This window comes from Sorex fumeus, unplaced genomic scaffold, assembly GCF_029834395.1.
Source record: "Sorex fumeus unplaced genomic scaffold, SorFum_2.1 ptg000122l, whole genome shotgun sequence".
NCBI classification, from domain to species: Eukaryota; Metazoa; Chordata; class Mammalia; order Eulipotyphla; family Soricidae; genus Sorex; species Sorex fumeus.
The window spans coordinates 23,529,188-23,552,501 of record NW_026606179.1 but is presented as its reverse complement, the minus strand read 5'-3'; the positions used below and the strand labels follow the sequence as shown (position 1 = coordinate 23,552,501).

The 23,314-nt window shown below is 48.1% G+C and overlaps 1 protein-coding gene across 2 annotated transcripts in view; it reads left to right on the top strand.

Moving 5' to 3' along the window:
• Nucleotides 1–17,119: 17,119 nt before the first annotated feature.
• The window catches only part of GPATCH1 (G-patch domain containing 1), a 53,098-nt gene continuing 46,903 nt past the window's right edge, over nucleotides 17,120–23,314 (top strand). For both annotated transcript variants that reach the window (XM_056136228.1, XM_056136229.1), the window contains exon 1: nucleotides 17,120–17,215. In XM_056136228.1, the coding sequence (XP_055992203.1) occupies nucleotides 17,143–17,215 (73 nt within the window). In that variant the 5' untranslated portion in view covers nucleotides 17,120–17,142. The remainder of the gene's footprint in view (nucleotides 17,216–23,314) is intronic.

Below are 23,314 nucleotides of genomic sequence, written 5' to 3'. Positions count from 1 at the left end.
GTTCTGCACTCAGGAATCACCCCTGGCAGTGCTCAGGGGAGCATATGGGATGCTGGGAATTGAAACCGGGTCGGCCACGTACAAGGCAAACAAACACCCTACCTGCTGTGCTATTGGTCCAGTCTCCCAGTGGTCTTTAAAATTTGTCACAGGAGCTAGAGTGACAGTACAGGAGTAGAGTATTTGCCTTGCATATAGCTGACCAGGAGTGATCCTTGACCACAGAGCTAAGAGTAAGCCCTGAGCACCACCAGGCGTGGCCCCCTAAGCCATAAATCACTGTCACTGTCACTATCCTCCTGTTGTTCATCAATTTGCTTGAGCGGGCCCAGTAACATCATCACCGTGAGACTTGTTGTTACTGTGTTTGGCATATCGAATACGTCACGGGTAGCTTGCCAGGATTTGCCGTGCAGGTGATACACTCTCAATAGCTTGCCAGGCTCTCCAAGAGGGGAAGAGGAATCGAACTGGGTTGGCCGGGTCGGCTGCATGCAAGGCAAACACCCTACCGCTGTGCTATCGCTCCAGCCCAAACCTATAAATAAATAAATAAATAAATAAATAAAATTTGTCACATATTCATGTCACTTGTAGTATTATTTCATTGATAGTCTTAAAATTTACTCACTTTCTTTTTCTCTTTAAAACTTATTTACTGGGGCTGGAGCGATAGCACAGCAGGTAGGGCTTTGCCTTGCACGCAGCCAACATGGCCAACACAGGTTCGATTCCCAGCATCCCATATGGTCCTCCAAGCGCTGCCAGGAGCAATTCCTGAGTGCATGAGCCAGGAGTAACCCCTGAGCGTCGCTGGGTGTGACCCAAAAAGCAAAAAAAAAAAAAACCTTATTTACTTATTCATTTTGGTTTCAACCCTGTGTTTGATTGCCAGCATCTTGCCAAATACAACCACCAAAGTGTGCACAATCTCTTCTTCAATTTAGCCAGATACTACTAAATTGTCTTCTTGAGCTCCTTCTTTCATTAGAAATACACAAGAACAAGAAAAGGAAGCAGGGGATTCAGACCCACCTACCCACACTCTAAGAGGAAAAGGAGCAGCCCTCTAAGTTCCAGATAGGCCTCTTCTGCCCCTGAGCATCTGAGTGTCACTGTGAGTGTTTTGGGGGGAAGTGGGGCTAATAGGACCAGTATGAGTGTGCTGGACGAACGACTTCAAACTGCCTCCTGGCTCACTACAGAGGAGCCCACGGGCCCAGTAGGATATCTCTGGTCCTGCTGTGATCAGGAAATGAGAGCAGCAGCGGTGTCTCAGCAGGAGGTGACATCTGACCTCCTATTTGTCAGCCCTCTTGATGGTATGTCTCAAGAAACACCAAAGAGCCCCTGTCCTGTGCTCCCGATCAAAAGGCTAGGGGCAGGGGGTGGGGGTGGGAGTTCTGAGATAAGCAAAAGATTAGAATCTCCACTGCAGACAGTCCTTTGCTACATGCCTGTTTTACCATCTAGCCGCAGCCTTATTTGGACCCAGACACCCCATTCCTCCTAGGGAAATGCAAGTCCTGCCTCCAAAGGCCTGTTTGCTAACCAAAGGAATCCTGGATTCTTGGAGAGCTGTACCCCTTTCTTGGGAGAATCCAATGAAATTAGAAGCAAAAAGATTAGTAATCATTACGTGGCTGTTCTAAATTATGGATGTTCTTTTGCCATTTTTATTTGAAACTTTTTAAACTGGGCTGGAGAAATTGTTCAATGGGCTGGAGCACGTGTTTTGTGTGTGGGAGTCCCAGGTTCAGTCCTGTACCATAGGGTTCCCCACGCCACCCCTAGACCCTAGCACCTCCAAGAACTACCCTCAAGCACAAAGCTGGGAACAGACCCTTAGAAGTCCCAGGTGTAGTCCAAACGAACACACACATTTATTTACTATTTATTGGGGGTTTGGAATCACACCCAGCTGTACTCAGAGGTCTTATCTGGCCATGCTTAGGGGACTGTAGCACTGTAGCACTGTCATCCCTGTTGTTCATCGATTTGCTCGAGCGGGCACCAGTAACGTTTCCATTGTGAGACTTGTTGTTACTGTTTTTGGCATATCGAATACACCACGGGAAGCTTGCCAGGCTCTGCCATGTGGGTGGGATACTCTCAGTAGCTTGTCGGGCTCTCCAAGAGAGCAGAGGAATTGAACCCGGGTTGGCCTCGTGCAAGGCAAACACCCTACCTGCTGTGCCTTAGTGCTCGCTTCGGTAGCACTTATACTAAAATTTGATGGACACAGAGAAGATTCGAGGACCGTATGCTGAGAATTACCAGTTCAGTTGGTACAAGGCAAGTGCCATTAATCCTGGTACTATCTCTCTAGCCCATAAACAATGTATGAAAAACTTGAGGCTCTATGGTGGCATATAGCTTCATAGATGGACACCCCGGAAGGTGCTTGGCAGGAGTTATCTCCAAATCCCCTAGGCCGGCCCTGCTGTTAATTCCTCCAGCTGTGAGATGCTGCTGCACAAAGAACACGCATCCCTTGGTTGTGTGGCTGCTTGCCCTATGCCTGGCACATACACGCATTATCTCAGTGGGTCTTCCCACAGCCTTGTCCTGGCCAAGTGGATTTTATCACCCCACACTTCACAGAGGAAGCTGAGGCATGGCACTCTTCAAGCTGATAAGTTAAACGGTGCTGTGCCACAGGCTAATGTCATTCTACTTAGTACCTGTGGCTGACAGATGGTTGATTTTAGTCTTGAGAGTCACATATCATAAAATTCAGGAACTGGGGAGTCACTCACAGCAGTGTATCATAACATTCAGGGATTGGCAAGTCACTCATGGCCGTGCTGTGAGGAGCTATGCAGATCTGGAGATCAAATCCAAGGTCTTGCAAGACATTTGATCTATCACTTGGGCCACATCCCCACCAGTGTTCCCTGTGATTTAAAAGGAACCGTTTTTGGTTATGGGGTCTTTGGGGGTGGGGGGTGGAGACACACCGAGCTATGCTCAAGGGTTACTCCTGGCTCTGCACTCAGAATTTACTTCTGGCAGTGCCCAGGGGACAGTATAGGGTGTGGGGGGTTGGAATCTGGGTCAGCCACATGCAAGGCAAAAACCTTACCTGCAGTACTATTATTGCTCTGGTCACAGAAGAGCAATAGTATAGCAGTTACTATTTTCATTTCACAACATACACAAATATTGAATCATTGTGTTATACTCCTGAAACAAATATAATCATGTATGTCAATTATAAATCAATTAACTTAACATTGAATCAAAGAAAAGCTAACTGGCATATTGGAAAGACATACTCATGGAATTAAAAAAAAATATGTTGGGCGCTGGAGTGATAGCACAGCAGGTAGAGCATTTGCCTTTCACACAGCCGACCCGGGTTTCATTCCTAGCATCCCATATGGTCCCCCGAGCACCACCAGGAGTAATTCCTAAATGCAGAACCAGGTCACATTGCCGTGTGTGACCCGAAAAGAAAAAAAAAAATACAAACCAAAGCCATAAAAGTGTTGGTGAAAATCTAGAGTTATTAGTATGCCCTTTATTTTTATTTGATTTTTGAGCCAAACTTCGTTGTGCTCAGGACTTACTCCTGACTCTCCATTTGGAAATTCCTCCCGGTGAGGCATGGGGCCAAGTGGGATGGCGGGGATCCAGCCTAGGTTGGCCACATGTAAGGCAAGTGCCCTATCGGCTGTACTACCATTGCTCAGCCCTTTTTATTGTTTGTTTTTCAGATTGTTTTTCCTACATTGCTCATTAGACTTGATTTCTTTTCAGCAGGAACCGTGGAGTTGAAGAGGGTTGCATGACTCCAAGCTGGAGAACCAGCCACAGCACAGAAGGACTGGGGGTCTTTCCATGCCCACTTTTTTTTTTTTTTTTTTTTTTTTTTTAGTTTTTGTACACACCTGGCAATTCTCAGGGGTTACTCCTGGCTCTGCACTCAGGAATTACTCCTGGCGGTGCTCAGGGGATCACATGGGATGCCAGGGACTGAAGCCAGGTTGGTTGAAAGCAAGGCAAGCACCTTACCCGCTGTACTCTGTCTCCAGCCCCACGCCCACAGTTTTGCCTGCAGATGTTGGCCACGCACCTCACTGTGCTTGTGGGTTGATTTGGTAACTCGTGGGTGTCAATATTTCTCCCAGGAGGTCCTTTGGAAAGGATCAATGAGATAATCTCGATGAATTTGTATGTCAGGCTGAAGAGATTTACAAATGCATGTGGCCAGCCTGGGTTTAATCCCAAGCATCACATACAGTTCCCTGAGCCCCGCCAGGAGGGATCCCTGAACACAGAGCCAGAAGTAGGTGCCCCACCCCCATAAGAATATATGTTAAAAAGAACATGTATGTGGAATTTTCAGCAGTCCAGCAGCAATTCTGGGCTCTCGGAGTCCCACTGAGAACTGTAGGTTGGAACAAACTCTAGCAGTCAACTGGCGGAGAGGTTTGCACCCGTAGGGAAGGGTAGCACCATGGTGCACACTAATCTGACAAAGGATGTGTCCTTGTTTGACCTCATATCCCAGTCTGCATGCCGTATTGAAGTGCAGTGGGGTTAAAGGTCTCAGTACGGCCCACAGCGAACCACCTCTAACCACTCTTTTCTCCCGAGCACTTGGTTGTATTTGTGAGCACTCATCTTAGCTTCTTGATGGTCAGGCAGAAAATACCTCATCCCTTACCCACTTTAGAGACTGTTTGCTAGGGTCACAGCAGTAGTACAGTGTGCAAGGCCAGTACAAGGCTGATCCTGGTTAGATCCTTGGGGAACATCTGGTCCTCCAAGCCAGGAGTGAGCCTGAGTGCAGAGCCAGGAGTAAGTCCTGAGCAGCACTGCCAGGGGTGGAAGAGGAGGAAGAGGAAGAAGAGGAGGAGGAGGAGGAGGAGAAAGAGAAGAAGGAGAAGGAGGAGAAGAAGGAGAAGGAAAGGAAGGAGAAGAAAAACAAGACAGTTTGGCATTTTCACTGAAGCCGAATGCATGCATACCCAGCCTGCTAGAAATATACTCAGCTATTCACTGCAAAACAAGACAATGTTACCTCTACCATTCTAAGTAGTATCTAAGTGCAAGCTACCCAGACTCCCTTTGTCTGTAGGTCAGATAAGTAAGTCCTGACATAAACACATAATGAACTATTGTATGGGGGCCAGGAGGTAGCTCAAGTGGAAGGACACAAGTCTTGCGTGTATGATACTCCTTAAGTTTGATCCCTATATCTGCCATGCATAGCCCTGATGACCTCTGAACTCTTGTGACTCCTGAAACACTGACCTGCCAGGCCCAACTGTCTCTGGGAGAAGCCTTGGATGCCTCAAGCATCACTGGGGAGATGTACTGGGGTGGAGGATGGCCTCTATACAAATTAAATAAAAATTAAAAGTGTACTTAATGAAGTTTGGGCATTTAACTCAGCAATAGAGCACTAATATGGTGCAAAATATGGTTGTACTAAAGAAGCCAGATGGTTGATAGATAAGACGGGGTTATGGTACTTACCTTATATGCAGCCCACCCCAGTTCTACACCCGAGCACTGCATGCCCCTCTGAGCACTGGAAATGGCCACCAAGCACAAATCCAGGAACTGTCATCAAATTCAACCAGTGTGTCCCAATCCCAAAACAAAAAGTCAGACAAAATATAGTACAATCCCATAGTCTTTATTTTTAGGTAAAGGTAAAGGCCCTCCCGTTGTTCGTCGATTTGCTCGAGCGGGCCCAGTAATGTCTCCATTGGAGACTTTGTTGTTACTGTGTCTGGCATATCGAATACTCTCGGTAGCTTGCCAGGCTCTCCGAGAGGGGCGGAGGAATCGAACTCGGGTCGGCCATGTTGGCCGCTTGTAAGGCGAACGCCCTACCCGCTGTGCTATCGCTCAGGGCCTTTTTTATTTTATTATTTTTTCTTTATTATTTTTTAACTTTTTTTGAGCCAACTGTGCTTAAGGTTTACTCTTTTTCTGTGCTCAGAGATCACTCCTGGTCGGATCCAGGGGTACACAAGGGTGCTGAGGATCAAACCTGGTTGACTGTATGCAAAGCAAGTGGCTTACTGCTGTACTATCTCTATGGGCCCTTATTCTTTACTTTTGGTATCTGTTCCTGTATCTCTGTTTGTTTGTTTTGGGAAGGACCATACCCAGGGGTGCTCAGGGTGTACACTCAAGTATCACTCCAGGAGGGGCTGGGTGGGGGGGGGTAGGGGACAGACCATAGGGGGACCAAACTAAGGCTGGCCCTGTGCAAGGCAAGCAAACGCTTGACCCGCTATACTATCCCTCTGGCCCCAGTTGCTCTATCTTCACTTACTTATTTTTATTTTCTTTATCTTTTTTTGTTTGTTTATTTGGGGCGAAGGAATTTTGGGACCGCACCCTGTGGTACTCAGGGCTTATTCCTGGCTTTGCTCAGGGATCACTCCCGGTGGTACTCAGGGGACACTATATAGTGACTGGGATTGAAATGGGGTTGACTGCTTGGTGGACCATATGTGATGCCAGGGATTCACATCAGGTTCAGTTGCATGCAAGGCAAGCACTTTACCAACTATATTATTTCTCCAGCCTCATAGAAGTTTCAGGCTGGAGCAATAGTGCAGTAGGTAGGGCACTTGCCTTGTACGTGATCGACATGTGTTCAATCTCTGGCATCCCATCTGCTCCCCCATACCTGCCTGGAGTGATTCCTGAGCACGCAGCCAGGACTAAGCCCTGAGCACCACTGGGTGTGGCCCCTCAAAAAAATCCCTCCTACCCTTCCTTTTGTTGTTATAACACAAGAGCAGGATCATATACCTGCTGCCTAACTTTGGTTCTCCTTGGAGCACACTGCTTTAGTGCCAGTACTCCAGTGTTTTCTGGATGTAGTGCTCGCCAGGATCACACCCTCTAGTTGTGTTGCTCACACGTGCCTAACCGGGACATGGCTGGAAATCATTGGCAGTGCCAAGGAGCAGAGAGCAGAGCATGGGGACTGTGGCAGAACTCTTGGCCTTTCAGCATGCTGAAAGTAGACTATAGACCCAAACATGATTGCCACTCAATGCCTCTTTTGCAAACCCTAACACCCAAAAGGAGAGAGAGAACAGAGGGGAATGCCCTGCCACAGAGGCAGGGTGGGATGGGGAGGATGGGGGGGGTGGGAGGGATACTGGGATCCGTGGTGGTAGAAAATGGGCACTGGTGGAGGGATGGGTATTGGATCATTGTATAATTGAAACTCAAGCACAAAATTTGTAAGTCTACAACTGTACCTCATGGTGTTTCACTAATAAAAATCAAAAAAAAAAAAGAACTCTTGGCCTTATGTTTGTCAGGCACTGAGCCCTCCTGGGCCCCCGTTAGATAAATTTATATTTATTCGTAATTTATATAAATTCCTCTTTATATAAATTACAAAATAGGCCAAAATGAATCCATTCTGGAATTCCAAAAAATTTCAATTTCCAGGCTGTGCGTTGTTACTCGGGTGTTCCACTCTGGGAAAGCTCCATAGAGCTGGATTCTGTAAGAAAACGTAGAACTGTGTACTGGGGCTGGAGTGATAGTACAGCCGGTAGGATTCTTGTCTTGCACAAAGGCAACCTGGATTCCATCCCTGGAACCCCATATGGTTCCCTAACCCCTGCCAGGAGTGATCCCTGCATGCAGAGCCAGAAGTAAGCCCTCAGCACCACTGGGTGTGTCCCAAAACCAAACAGAAAGAAAAAAAAAAAAACTTTGTGCTTCTAACTTGGGTGCCTTTGTGCACATATGCTGCATTTCAATTAGGACACACCATGGAGGGCTGGAGAGAGGGTTATGCTAAACAGGCTGAGCACTTTTTTTTTTTAATGTAGGAGCACCGCTTTTTATTCAACCATTGATCATGCTGATTGAATTGGGCATAAACTCCACATTACATTTTTTAATTAAAAATTTTTTTAATTGGATATTCATGAGATAGACCATTACAAAACTGTTCATAATTGGGTTTCAGTCATACAATGATCCAGCACCCATCCTTCCAAAGGTGTACATTTCCCACCACCAATGTCCCTGTTTCCCTACCACCATCGCCCAATACTCCATCCTCGCCCCCCAGCCTCCTTCTATGGGAGGCACTTTCCTTCTTGCTCTCTCTCGCCTTTTCCTTTTATGCATTACGATTTGAACCCATGTTTTGCATAAGAGAGGCTCAGGTTTAATCCCCAATACCACATGGTCCCCTGAGCATTGCCAGAAGTGAGCCAGGAGTAGTCAATAAGTATGACGAAGTATGGTCCCAAACCTAAAAGAAAAACAAAAGGTGTGAGTGACACTGTTTCCCAACCCTATAACACAGGTTTCTTTCTACCACCTGCGTGAACCGCCCCATCGCCAGTGCAGATACGTGGGTATTGTGAGATAAATTCCTCCCTGCCAGGTGAGCCTCTGGGCAGGTTCTTGTTGAGACTGAGAGATCTCAGAGTTCTTGTATTTCTGAATCAGAAAGGGGGCGGTTAAGGAGCATACTGCCACAGGGTTGCCAGAAACATGTATTGTTGTTTTGTTGTTGTTTCCTCTGCCAAGACTTTGAAAACATTAGATTGTCAGAGATCAGGCTGAAGATGACGTTCCCAGTCACTGTGTGTGTGTGTGTGTGTGTGTGTGTGTGTGTGTGTTGTATTTAACCGGGGCCATGGGCAGGGATGGGATCACTCAGGGGATCACCCAAGCTGGCCCCCTACCCTTGAGCTACATTCACACCCCTAATCCTCTCTTCTGAAGATAGCCAAGGAACAGCATCAAGTCACTCTTGATGCCCAGGTGACTTAATTTTTTGGTGGTTCAAGGGGATACACCCAGGGATGCTTAGGACTTACTCTTGGACCTACGCTCAGATTACTCCTGGTAGGTTTGGGAAATCAGATGAGTTGCTGGGGATTGAACCATGGTCTGTGCAGATGAGACAAACACCCTACTTGCTGAATTATCGCCCTGGTCCAGCCCCGGCAATTTAAGAAATCCTTGTTCCCTGAACATCAGCACTCAGAAGTCCGAACGCTTTGTTATTACTATTATATCAGTACTCTTGATGTTCAGGGAAACAATCAAGTAAAACTCTCAACAATAATTTGTGGGGGGGGGTGCAGAGAGAGGGATGATTCAATGGGTTGATGAACATGCTTTGCATGTAGGAGGCCAGGGTTAAATTCCTGGTGCATCATGGTTTCTCAGGCAGCACCAGGAGGGACTCCTGAGCATTTAGACAGGATTTTCGCATATAGTTCCTGAACACCACAAGGTGTGACCCCTGATAAAAAGAATAATAACTTTGAGAAGGGGGCTCCTGTCTCTCCTCCTCCTCCTTCTCCCCCTCCTCCTGTCTTTTTTGCTGTTGCACAACAAATCCAGGAGCTAAAATATGCAAGGCTAGTGCTTATTTTCCTTGAACTATATCTCAGCCCTTATCTTGCTTCTTCAGAGCTATACCCTACGGGAAAATTAATTTTATTGAGATATAAAATCCTGGAATTTCAGGATTTGTTTAGGTATATGTCTTTTCCCCAAATTCCCTTACTTTCTCTTTCTTTCTTTCTCTCTCTTTCTCTCTCTCTCCATTTATATCCACATATATCCACATACATATATACACACACACATATATTCATTATATATATTTATTCACAATGACATATTGTGTCTGCCTTTGGGACCCAGCAGAACTTCAAGAGAAGAAAAAGACATCTTCCCTTTAGTGCACGAATCAGTACTAACACCTACACGATCATTAAAATGACCAACCTCTGGCCTAACACACCACCGATGTATCCAAAAGTCAAATGGCCCAGTGCCTCAGGTCCCCGAGCACCTCTGAGCAGCAGATGCTGTTCTGGGTTCTTCTCAGGGTGGCTGGAGCTGTGCTTAGAGTACAGTGTACCATAAATGTGAGCAGCATGCTGTATTTTTTGTAGGCTGGAGCGATAGCACAGCGGTAGGGCGTTCGCTTTACAAGCGGCCAACATGGCCAACCCGAGTTCGATTCCTCCGCCCCTCTCGGAGAGCCCGGCAAGCTACTGAGAGTATCTCGTCCGCACGGCAGAGCCTGGCAAGCTCCCCGTGACGTATTCGATATGCCAAACACAGTAACAACAAAGTCTCCAATGGAGACGTTACTGGGCCCGCTCAAGCAAATCGACGATCAATGGGAGGGCCTTTTATTTATTATAGACCGTTTGTGGTGCTGTGTCCCGGCACAATAGATGTAATCATCTTAATAGACTACACAGTCTCTTGTGTGCACTGCCACCACTTTTGCTCCTTTAATAATGCACTGGAGACCCCAGGTATCTGCAGGTTCCATATCAGTAGATTCGAGCAATCCCAGATAGAAAACCCATCCTAGTGATGCAGGCAGGCAGATAGGAAAGGTCCTTTCCCAAGGCAATGGCAGTAAATCTCCTGTTAAGCAATACCCTGACCTCATGAAGAACTAACTGGCACCAGTCGAGCAGTCTGTGTCAGACCCTGCAGAGGCTGAACACCTACAGGAATGACAGCAGCAGAAATAGAGACCAATTAAGGACCTAAAAGAGATTCACCAGAAACTCCAAAGCTATTCCTTTGACACCTGACCAACCCCCTCCAACAGAAGCTCCTACAGAAACAAAAGTCAGTAAAGGAATTTCAAAGAAGACCATCACCACTCCCAACCCCCTTGGTAACCTCCCTAGCAACGGACTTTTACCTAGGTAGAAGCCACTGCTATAGCTGTGATCAGGTTTCATGGCCTGGCTAACAGTTGAAAGTCTTTTTTTTTTTCTTTTTGGGTCACACCTGGAGATGCTCAGGGGTTACTCCTGGCTCATGCACTTGCTCTCAGGAATTACTCCTGGCAGTGCTTGGGGGACCATATGGGATGCTGGGAATCGAACTCGGGTTGGCTGCGTGCAAGGCAAATGCCCTACCCACTGTGCTATCGCTCCAGCCCCAACAAGGTTGTCTTTTAAATTAATATACTTACATTTTATAAAGTTTTAGAATCTCACAAAAGACTTTCAACTGTTGGGGCTGGAGCGATAGCACAGCGGGTAGGGCGTTTGCCTTGCATGCAGCTGACCCAGGTTCGATTCCCAGCATCCCATATGGTCCCACCAGAGCACCGCCAGGAGTAATTCCTGAGTGCGAGTGCATGAGCCAGGAGTAACCCCTGTGCATGGCCGGATGTGACCAAAAAAGCAAAAAAAAAAAAAATGGTAACCTTGCTATAAATGTGCTCTGCATAGTACACAGTGAAACAAATATTATTGATAATTAGTCCAACCTTAAAATTAGAAGACTGTTTCAGACTACTTAAATGACTTAAATGTATATTTTCTTTCTCATTCAGTAATACTGAAAGATACCAGAAAATTTTTTGCTTTGACTCTTTACTGTAGCTTCATTAAAAAATGTATATGGTTTTAATCAAAAGAGACAAAAGTGTGTCCTGTTTTAAATAGTATTAATATCTTAGTTTAGAAGATCTGATAAAGCAGGTGGCCTGGAAAGAATCCTCTTTATTGTCTCTTTGTCCTCCTTCGCACTCCAATATTAGCACCTTTTCCTATTTAATATTCTTTAAACAGTTAAAATAATTTGCCTACAGCCATGGTACAGATAACCTTGTAAAACTAATGCAAAAAAATAAATCAACAGTGACAAAAGGATGAATGATTGAAAGTGGACACAGAATCTAACAATAAGCTCTCTATCCTCATGCAATCATACCTTTACAATGTGCCTTTATTCTTAATAGGATTTTCTTATTTACCGATGCTTAGGAGCTGAAGCGATAGCACAGCGGGTAGGTAGGATATCTGCCTTGCATGTGGCCGACCAGGCTTTGATTCCTCCGCCCCTCTCTCTCGGAGAGCCCGGCAAGCTACCGAAAGTATCTTGCCTGCACGGCAAAACCCGGTAAGCTACCTGTGATGTATTTGATATGCCAAAAACAGTAACAACAATTTGTTGTGAGACGTTACTGGTGCCTGCTCGAGCAAATCGATGAACAATGGGAGGACAGTGACAGTGACAGAAGCCCCACAATGGGACAGGTTGAAGTAATCCTATAAAGGCCACCTTGAACAAAGGAAGAGCACACGCATATGCTGCCTGGGTCCATGTGCTGCTTCTGCCTATGTGGCCAAGCATGTGTGGTGGCTGAGCACATATGTCGCCCGCATTTCCCCTCTTCATGCTTTCATGCCTAATGCTGAGATGTGTGTAGTGGCTCTCTCCACCCTTGGAGAAGCCTGGGTTCTCTCTTGAGCACTTTACTCTCCGCTCTCTCCCACTTTCTCTCCCTCTTTCCCCTTAAAACCTCCAAATAAAAACTGTAATTTCACTGCTCGTCTACTCCTGAAATTCCTTCTGCGAGGCAATACAAGAACCCAGTAACCCTGGGTCCTGGGTGGCAGAGGTGAATCGGGAGAAAGTGACTGTCTTTCTCCTCCCCACTTGACATGAATCACCTGTGGGGCCCACCGACATCACTAGCAGATTTCTTACCTTGTCGTTGTTTCCAAAACAACACAGTATAACCATAGCGTTTACTCTGTATCAGATATGGTGATGATGTCTAGACCATTTACAGATACTGGAGTATACGCACAAGTTCTAGGCACACTGACCATGAGAGACCTGAGCACTCAGTTGTAGGGTCCTGGCCCAAGCCACTGTGGATTACAAGGAATGGCTTGTAATGGAGATCATCCTCCATTCACATTTTATTTGGTTTTGGGTTTTGGAGCCACACCCAGTGGTGCCCAGGCCTTATTCTTCTCTCAAGGAATCACTCCTGGTAGGGTTTGCGAGATCCTAAGGGGTACCATGGATTGACCCCAGGTTGACTTCTTGCAATCAAGCACTCTATCTACTGAACTATTTTTCTGGCCCTCCAGCCACATTTTAAAATGCTATAGTGCTGGGGAAATAGTACAGGGGTTGAAGTGCCTGCCTTGCATGTGGCCAACCCTGGTTTGATCCCCAGCATCAAATGGTTCCCTAAGCACTGCCAGGTATGACCCCTGGACTCCTGCAGGGCATAGAGCTTGAGAGTAGCACGTAATCATGCCATGCATGCCCTGCCCTGAAGCTATATGGTGTTCCATCATGTAGGTGATTCCATTTGCTCATTATCCCAAAATTTAATGAATTAAACCCCACAATCTTCCTATTCTTCTTTGGGGGAGGGGTTGTATCCTGGTGGTCCATCCAGTAGTTCTCAGGGGAAAAATTATATATACATATATATTATTATATGGTCAGACTTCTTCATTAAGACCTGAACAAACGGTTTGATATTCTTCATGTTTTTGGAGTGAACAGATGCCGTCGATTGCCTCGAGCAGGCCCCAGTAATGTCTCCTTCATCCTAGCCCTGAGATTATATTCAAGGCTCTTTAGGAGAATGAGACCCATCATTGTTACTGGTATTTGGAATATTGGGTACGACACAGGGAGTTTGCCAGACTCTGCCGTGAACAGATGCCATTGGGCCACAATAGCATGCCACAGGGGACTAATGGAGACGTTACTGGTGCCCGCTTGAGCAAATCTATGAACAACGGGATGACAAGTGATTACAAGTGATATATCTTATTGGGTCACCTGGCAATGCCCAAGGGTTACTCCTGGCTCTGCACTCAGGAATTACTCCTGGTGGTGCTGGGGGTACTATATGGGATCCTGGGGATCAAACTCAAGTTGGCCGCATACAAGGCAAGAGCCCTACCTGTTATCCTATCACTCCAGCCCCTACAGGGAATATTTTTGACTCAGGGATCACTCCTAGCAGTCCTTGGGGAACAATCTGCAATGCTGAAGTGGAACCTGGTTCAGCTGTATTCAAGACAAATGCCTTAACCCTGGTTCTGTCTCTCTGAGATTCAGAACATTTTTTTTTCCTTATGATGTTTCATGGTCCTCGAGGTGGTTGAATTGCCAGTGACCCATGTTCTGGCCTCTCATGCAACCAAAGTTGGCAAGTTACTGGAACTGGAGTCATTTGGAATCTTCTTCACTCACACACACATTTAGATGAATTTGGATTTTTTTTTAAATTTTTGGGTCACACCCAGCTATGCTCAGGGATTACTCCTGAGCACTTCCTCTGCACTCAGGAATTACTCCTGGCAGTGCTAGGGGGACCATATGGGATGCCAGGGATTGAACCTGGGTTGGCCACGTGCAAGGCAAATGCCCTACCCGCTGTACTATCGTTCCGGCCCCTGCATTTGGGTTTTGAAGATGAGTGGGTCCTCACTCATCTTGGTCTGAGACACCTATGTGACCTTTCCTCACAGCCTGGGAAGACCTGCAGCATGGGGATTAGGTTCTCAGAGAAAATTTAAGTGATCAGTTTCTTAAATCTTTAATGTGAGAAATGTATATGATGACTTTCACTGCATTTTCTTTTCTTTTTTGTTTTTCTGGGCCACACCTGGTGATGTTCAGGGATTACTCCTGGCTCTGCACTCAGGAATTACTCCTGGGGGTGATTGAGAGACCATCTGGGATGCGGGGGATTGAACCTCAGTAGGCCTTGTGCGAGGCAAACACCCTATTGCTCTACTATCGCTCTGGCCCCTCACTGGATTCTTTTGGCCAAGTTGTCACCGGTCTAGACTTGAGGTAAAGGGACTTACCTCCTTGGGAGACTCACTAAATAATTTTTTTTTGTTGTTGTTGTTTTTGTTTTTTTGATTTTTTTTTTGGGTCACACCCGGCGATGCTCAGGGGTTACTCCTGGCTCATGCACTCAGGAATCACGCCTGGCGGTGCTCGGGGGACCATATGGGATGCTGGGAATCGAACCTGGGTCGGCCATGTTGGCTGCGAGTAAGGCAAACGCCCTACCCGCTGTGCTATCGCTCCAGCCCCTCACTAAATAATTTGAGAGCTATGTTTGACACTTTTAAAAATAGGGGCCACACCCAGCAGTGCTTGGAGTAAAGGGGTGCCATCCCCTTAGCCCTTGGGTGGAGGCTCATCAGGTTTATAGGCAGGTGTGCTGGAGGTGGAGCACGTGTTGTTGGGAATTAAACTTAAGGCCTCATAATATATGTTATCACCACTGAGTTATCTTTTTTGTTGTTTTTTTGTTTGGGGGCCACACCTGGCTGTACACAGGGCATCACTCCTGAAAGTTCTGGATCTGGGGAACCATATGGGAGACTAGGAGTCACAGCCCAGATCTGCTGTATGCAAGGCAAGCGCCCTGCCTGCTGTTCTATGGCTCTGGTCCTTCCCCCCGCCCCCACCCCCCACACACTGAGCTATGTTGTAGGTCCCAATCCCTGTTCCCAAACTTCTATCTTTTTTAAAATTTTTTATTTTTTGGCTTTTTGGGTCATACCCAGTGATGCTCAGGGGTTCCTCCTGGCTCTGCACTCAAGAATGACTCCTGGCGGTGCTCAAGGGACCATATGAGATGCTGAGGATTGAACCCAGGTTGGCTGTGTGCAAGGCAAGCACCCTCTCCACTGTGCTATTGCTCCGGGCATTCTATTTTTTTTAAATCACACACTATAACTTATCTAACCAATTTTTAAAAAAATTTTTATTAGTGAAACACCATGAGGTACAGTTGTAGACTTAGAAATTTTTGTGTTTGGGTTTCAGTTATACAATGATCGAGTACCCATTCCTCCGCCAGTGCCCATTCTCCACCACCACTAATCCGGGTATCCCTCCCACCCCTCATCCCCCCCATCCCACCCTGCCTCTGTGGCAGGGCATTCCCTCTTGTTCTCTCTCTCCTTTTGGGTGCTGTAGTTTGCAAAAGAGGAATTGCGTGGCAGTCATGTTTGGTCTAACCAATTTCTTTTTTTCCCCTCAAAACTATTAAGACTATTTGCTACATGCCAAGCTCTATTGAAGGCTCTGAGGACACAGTGAAGGAAAAGTTAAAACAAACTCTGGTCCAAATCTACCTCCTCATGGAGCTCATATGCCAATGGGGAAAGACAACGGGTGTAAAGAAATCACATGACAAGGTGTATGGGAAGCTGTGGGGTATAGGGGCTGAGGGGGCAGGTGGGACACTCTGAAGCAAGGTCAGAGGCTCCCTGGGTAAGTGAACTCTGAGGCGGGAGCCCTGAGGCAGGTGCGCAGGTGAGGCAATGGGTGAGTCAGCATCGGCCAAAGAACATTCCAAGACTAGAGAAGAGAGAGTGAAAAGGCCTTGAGGTCAAAGGGTGCTGGTGCCTTGGGGACAGCCCCAGCTCTGATTCAGAGGAACTGAGGGTGTCTCTTAACCACATCCGAGTGAGTGAGTCTGAATCAGGTCCTTTCTGACCCTCATCCTGGACACCGTGGCGTCAGATCCGGTTTTCCTAATGTCACACCCAACTTAGTAGTTGAGTTTGACTTATCTCCTCTGTAAAATGAGTTTGAGGGTGTGTGTGTGTGTGAGTGTGAATGTGTGTGTGTTTGTGTGTTTGGGGGGAGGAGGGTTTCCATAACAGCAACCCATTGTACAGGTAAACACCTGTCTTTAGGTGTTTCTTTCATTTATTTGGGTTTAACTAGGAATTTCAGGCTCTTTCTGCCCACCTCAGAGCAGCTCCTTGCTTGTCTGTTGCTTTTTATTTATTTCCCTTCTTCATTTTTCATTCCATTCTTCTTTTTCTCTCTTTCCCTCTTGGAAAACAAAACAAAACTAAACTTCCCCTTTTCTCTTTCCTTCTTTCATTCTCATTCCCTGCTCTGTGAAAGATCAGGAGGGGAAAAAACAAACAAACAAACAAAAAAACCTAACCGTGTGCTGCAAGTGTCGGGGGGGGGGGGGGGGTGGGAGTGGAAGCAGGGTCCATCAGCGGGGAAAGAAAGGGGGATAGTGCCCATCATCAAATATATGCCCGGGGAACCTGCCCATGGGACAGCGGGGTAGTCGACAGCTATTTTTCCAGGTGCCTCCCGGTAACAGGAGCTAGGAAGAACCGATCCTGCCAGGCGCTGCCCCGCACAAGACAGCTTTGAGAAAGTCCAGCGTATCGCGTAGGTCCGGGGTGAGAGTCACTGCCCAGCCGGGTGTGCGGTACCCAGCAAAGAACGCTTCGTTTCGCGGAGGGGAAAAACCAAAACAAAACGGAGGATGTTTGTCCCTTCGCGGCCGCCGTAGGCAGGGGGCGTGGCCCGGAAGCGAGCAGCATGGCGGCGCTGGACAGTGACAGCGAAGAGGACCTGGTCAGCTATGGGAAGGGCCTGGAGCCCCTGGAAGAAGGTGCGCGCCTCATTGGACCCCGGCGCGCGTGGGAAACAGTCCTCGGGACTCGGCTTCGGAGGGAAATGGCAGGAACCTGTGGCGGGCCGGGCGCCGGGGCCCGCGGAAATGGGGGCGTGCTGGGGGCGTGCTGGGGGCTCTGGGCGCGAGAGCTGCCCCTTCTGCGGGCACCTAGGGGGATGGACACTGGAAGGATAGCCAGAGCGCAGGGGCGAGCTGGAGCTCAGGCTTGGGAGGGGAAGGAGCCGACCCGGGGTCTCAGGCAGAGGGGTCGCCCAGTGCTGAGGCTCTGAAGTGCGACCCCAAAGGGGGGCCCCTCGGATCGCCGAGGCGTCCGGTGGGGAAGAGACCGGGACGAGGGATGTCTCAAGGGGAACGGAATCTTCTTGTTATGGTGAGGGGAGAGGGTTTCCATTTGCGGGAGGGCACATCCGGCACTGCTCAGGGCTTAATTCCTGGCTCCCTACTCAGGGGTCCACGCCCCGGGAACCCTCTGTGGCCCCGGGGATCGAATCTGTGTTGGCCACATGTTAGGCAGACACTGTAACTAGCTGTACCAATCTCTGGCCACCCCCGCCCAGCAGTTCTTACCTCTCTGGCCTGGGATTTGGGTTTTAAACTAAGTGTAAGAGAATCATTAGGGCATTTTTTTTTTTAACCCAAGTGAGGGAGTTGACTATAATTTAATGGAGGCGAAGTTCACAGCCAGGGGTGCTGGGGCTATTCCTAGTAGGTTTCTGGGTTGGCAGGGTTGCTCCCAAAAGGTGCTGGGGGGCGGGGATGGGGTGGGCGGGGGGAACTACGTCAGGGATCAAACCTGGGTTTCCAGCAACCAAAAACCTGGGTTTTTCTTTCCTGGGGAAAGAAAAAAAATAGCATGGGCAGATCTCTCTGAGCCATCTCCCCAGCCCGAACTGTGTGTATCTGTTTCTATGTATGTTTTTATCCTTACTTTTGAGGAGAATTGCAGTGGACAAAAGTGAAGATTTACTATTAGCCAAAAGAGGTCTGGAAAAGATGACTTGCGCTCGATGTTAGCAGTGGCTTGCAACGGTCACAGTGTTTGAAACAGACTTTGAAAGCAAACTCAAGGGAATTTGTGGTGGAATGTTGGGGTAAAGGCAAGATCAAGCCAGATTTCTGCTTTTTGGGTCACATCTCGCGATGCACAGGGTTTACTCCTGGCTCTTTACTCAAGAATTACTCCTGGCGGTGCTCAGGGCACCATATGGGATGCTGGGAATCGAACCCGGGTCGGCTGCGTGCAAGGCAAATGCCCTACCCGCTGTACTGTCACTCAAGCCCCAAGATGAAGCCAGGTTCTGACCCTGGATGTTTCTGGCTGGATCCACAGAATGCCTTGATTTGTCCTGCAAAGGATATATTATTGAGTGCCCAGTAAGGATGGAGGCAGCCTAGCCTTGTGGGATATACAGAGGAAGCATGATGGGGTAGGACTGAGTTACTTTCACACCAATGCTGAGATCTTGGGTTGTTATTACTTCTTGATATTTTCCGCCCCTATACACAGTTCCTTTTTTAGGGGTGGGGGTGGAGCAGGGAGTGCACACCTGGCAGTTCTCAAGGCTTTACTCCTGGCTCTGTCCTCCTGGTGGGACTCAGGGACCATATGTCGATTCTGGGATCAGCCAAGTTGACTGAATGCAAGGCTAGCAACTCCCCCCACTGTATTATCTCTTTGACCCCCAAAGATTTCTCATTTGTAGAAACTTGAGTCAAATACTAGCTCTACCTGATTCTGCCCTCATCTCCCACCCACGGCATCTTCTGTTTTCTGGTAAAGTTCAATTTAAAATCCCCTCGGCCTGAATTTGTTAGCACCTTTCTACAAGTATGGGGTCAAAGTAGAGTAGTGTAGTCACTAGTCTCTTTCATTTGGTGGTGGTGGTGGGGGTTCATTTTTGAGTCACACCTAGCGATGCTCAGGGATTACTCCTACACTAGGGAATTACTCCTGGCAGTGGTCAGGGGACCATCTGGGATACTGGGAATTGAACTCAGGTCAGCCATGTGCAGTGCAAACGCCCTAACTGCTGTACTATTGCTCAGCCCTAATTATCCCTATTTTGATGGTACATGAAGTCTGAAATGAAGTTTAATGGCTGGCACATGTTTTGCAGTGGAAGAAAGATATTTGATTTGTTACTTTTCTTTTTCTGGTCTGAAATTTCCTTTAAATTCCCAGCATTGAAATTTTTTCAGGATCGGTTTTCAAGCGCTTTGAAGTTGAAATGCACTTTACTTATGTTTTGCAATGCAGCATGCTAGACCAATAATCGCTTTCACTTCTAGCTTTGAAGATTTAGTGACAGGCTAGATAAACACGGTAGAGGATGGACTCCACACCTTAATTAAAGTTGCCAGCCCTGATAGGAAGGTTTATTAGCTAAGAGACAGGGACCCGACTGTCACACACAGATCCAAAAACACATACGCACTCTGATCTGCAAGACAGGGACACTTAGCACTGCCCCTTTTATTTTTTTTCAGTCATTTTCCATTGGTTCTGGAAATCTCATCTACAGATCATTCCATCAGCAGATTCATTTTCAAACCATTTTTCTTACTGCTCTGACTCTCCATTTAAAGTGGTGTGTACTTCCTGTCGCCCACAGGACAATCCCCTGGCCAGGAGTCACTGGGCAAAACCCTTAGCGCTCCTTGGTTTCATCTCCTGTCCCTTCCCTGTCCTCCTGTCAGATCAGCTCTACGGCTCTGGTGAGGCCTTAGGCCACCTCTTGGGAATTATTCACTCTCTGCAGTCACCATATCTTACTCATTTTTTAAAAAAATTTTTTAATGAATCACTGTGAGGTACAGTTACAGATTTACAAACTTTCGTGATTACATTTCAGTCATAAAATGATCGAGTCCCATCCCTCCACCAGTGCCCATTCTCCACCACCGAAGTTTCCAGTATCCCTTCTGTTACCCCCACCCATCCCCCCCTGCCTCTGTGGCAGGCACATTCCCTTTTACTCTCTCTCTTCTTTTGGGTGTTACATTTTGCAATACGGGTACTAAGTGGCCATCATGTTTGATCCATAGTCTACTTTCAACACGCATCTCCCATCCTGAGCGAGCCCTCCAAGCATCATTTACTTGGTGGTCGCTTCTCTATCTCAGCTGCCTTTTCCCCCAGCTCTACTCATTTTTTTCTTTTTATTTTGGGATCCACGCCTGGAGATGCTTGGGTCTGGCTCCTGACTCTATACTCAAGGATCACTTCGTGGGGCCTGGTCAGTCGCAGGGCTCAGGGATGCCAGGGATCAAACCTGGGTCAGCCTTATACTAAGGAAGCACTCCCCCTCGCCCGCCAACCCCCTCTCCACCCCCCCACACAATGTATTACTGGTTCACATTCTGCTCATTTTTTAGGGGCCAGGGTGTTGTCAGAGAAACTCCTCTGCGTTCAGGTGCCTTCTCCTGGGTTCTGAGTGCCCTGGCAGCAGGGATGGAATTGGGTTCAGTTTTCCGCTAGCACAGAACTGTGCCGGGTTCAGGCATGCCAGAAGCTTGGTGGTAGACAGGGATCCTGGACTGGCTTGGAGGCAGATTGCAGTCTGATTGCAGTTGGTGCTTATCAGCCTCGGCCTTCGGGCAGTTGCCTCACTGGAGCCCCTTATCAGGGTCTGATGCCCGGATAACAGGCAGGAAAGAAAGAAATTGTGGTCACTTGGAGCAGTAATTATAACAGGACCTGGCTGAATTGCTGCCTCCTCCCTAGAGTTTTCCAAAGCTGTGGTCAGAGGTGGCGCCTTCTTGGGAACCCGTGGGACCTGGTCAGTCACAGGTGGTTGTCTGCCTCGTTGTGTCTGCCGCCACCAGTGCCATTGAGATGTCTGTAGATCTTCTATCTTCTTCCTGATCAGAGTAGGTCGAGCCGGGAGCCTTCACAGCCGCCGACCTCGGTTGGTCTCATCTTCTCTTAGCTTAGCACGGTGGAGAACTACCGGGGACAGTCTTGTGCCTCAACAGGTCTTGGCCAGTATCTAGAGATACGCTTGAGGGGAGGGTGCTGTTTGCATTTAGTTCCACCGGCCAGGGATGCCACTAAACATTGGCCTCCATGAAGAATTATTCTCCTTCAACTGTCAGTACTGGAGCCGGTGAGGAAGTACAGCGGGTAGAGGGGTTGCCTTGCAGGTGGCCAACCTGGCACCTTATATGGTCCCCTGAACCCACTAGGGATGATCCCTGAATGTGGAGCCTGGAGTAAGCCCTGAGCACCACCAGGTATGGCCCCGAAATCAAAAAGGAAGAAAAAAGAAAGTAAGGAAAGGAGGGAGGGAGAGAGGGAGTGAGGGAGGGAGGGAGGAAGAAAGGAAGGAAGGAAGGAAGGAAGGAAGGAAGGAAGGAAGGAAAAGATAAGATTGTGCTGTGGGCAGTGCCAGGTTGGATGCCCTTCCCTCCCTGGACCCTGCAGGGCATCCCTGCAGGGCTGGAACATGCTGAGCGGATTGTTCCGGAACACTGAGAGCCATGCATGGGACCAGGGATGAGTCAGTTCCTAACTGTCATCTTCCCTTCCCGCTGTCGTGGTGACCGCCGTGGTTTGGCGTGGGGCTAGCCAGGGCTCCCACATTAGCCGGAGGAGCTCCACAGGAGCTCACACACGCCTGGCTGCACTGCAGAGCACTTGGGGCCACACTTGGTGCTTCCTGTAGCACCAGGGACCAAGCTCATGCCACCTGAGGAAGGGGCTTTGGCCCTCGAATCGCACTGGGTCCAGAATTCAGTTCTTCAGAATGAAATGAAATTGTAACTGTATGAAGTGAGCTTTGCCATAAGACTCACGCAGCTCTGCCCAGACCCCGGTGTCTACCACGTAACACCTGCTGGGAGCCACACACTTCAGTGGAGTGGAGATCGCATCTTTGTTGTGCCGCCAGGATCTCACTGATCACCCGGGGCGGTTCCAGGAAGTGATCTGGGCTTGAACTTGGAACTTCAGGCCTGCAAGGCAGATGCTTGACCTTGGAGCTATCCCTGTCCTCTCCACAGCTGTTTATTTACACATTTGGTGTGGGGGCCACAGCCAGCAGTCCTTGTGGGCTATTCACGATTCTGTGCCCAGGCATGACTCCCGGTGTTGCGCAGGACCACATGTGGTGCTGAGGAACCAGGAACACAGCTGCCACAGTCTCATGCAAGGCCAATGTCCTATCTTGTGTACCATCTCCTGGCCGTACTTATGGGGCAGGGCATTCCCAGTAGTGCTTAGGGCTTACTCCTTTTTTGTGGGGGGAGGGGGGTAGATGGGGGCCCACACCCAGCTGTGCTCAGGGCTTAGGGGGTTGGGGCCATGTGTAGTGCCAGGGACCAAGCCTGAGTTGACTGCTTGCAAGGCATATACCCTATCCAGTGTACATCTCTCCATGGCTTATTCCTGATTTTTGTTTTGGTTTTGGGTCCACACCCGGCAGTGCTCAGGGCTTACTCCTGGCTCAGTGCTCAGGGATTATTCTTGCTGGGCTAAGGGGACCATATGGAGTGCTGGGGATCAAACCCAAGTGCTGGGGATCAATGCCCTACCTACTGTACTATTTGTAGTTCCCCCTCGCCCCCCATTTGTTCCTGATTTGTGCTCAGGGATCATTCTTGGTGGTGCTCGGGGGACCATAATGGGTGCTGTGGATTGAACCCAGGTCGGCCACATGCAAAGCAAGTGCTCTACCCACTGTGCTATCACTCCGGTCCCCGTTTCTTCAACATAATGCCTCACTTGTTTTTCTGACAAATTCTTTCTGGTATATGATTTTAATTAAACGCTCATCCTAGGCTCACATCACTTTTACAGTTTAGAAATAGGCTGTAACTCTGGGATTGGTGTGAATGTTAGAAATATTGGGGTTGGAGTGATAGTACAGTGGGTAGGGCATTTGGCTTGCACGGAGCCAACCTGGGTTTGGTCCCCAGCATCCCATATGTTCCCCTGAGCACCGCCAGAAGTAATAGCTGAGTGCAGAGAGTAGCAGGAATAAACCTTGAGTATTGCCAGTGTGGCCCCAAAAACAAAAAACAAACAAAAAAACAAAGCAAAAATGTTTTAGCTGAAACTCCCTGATTTACCACTCA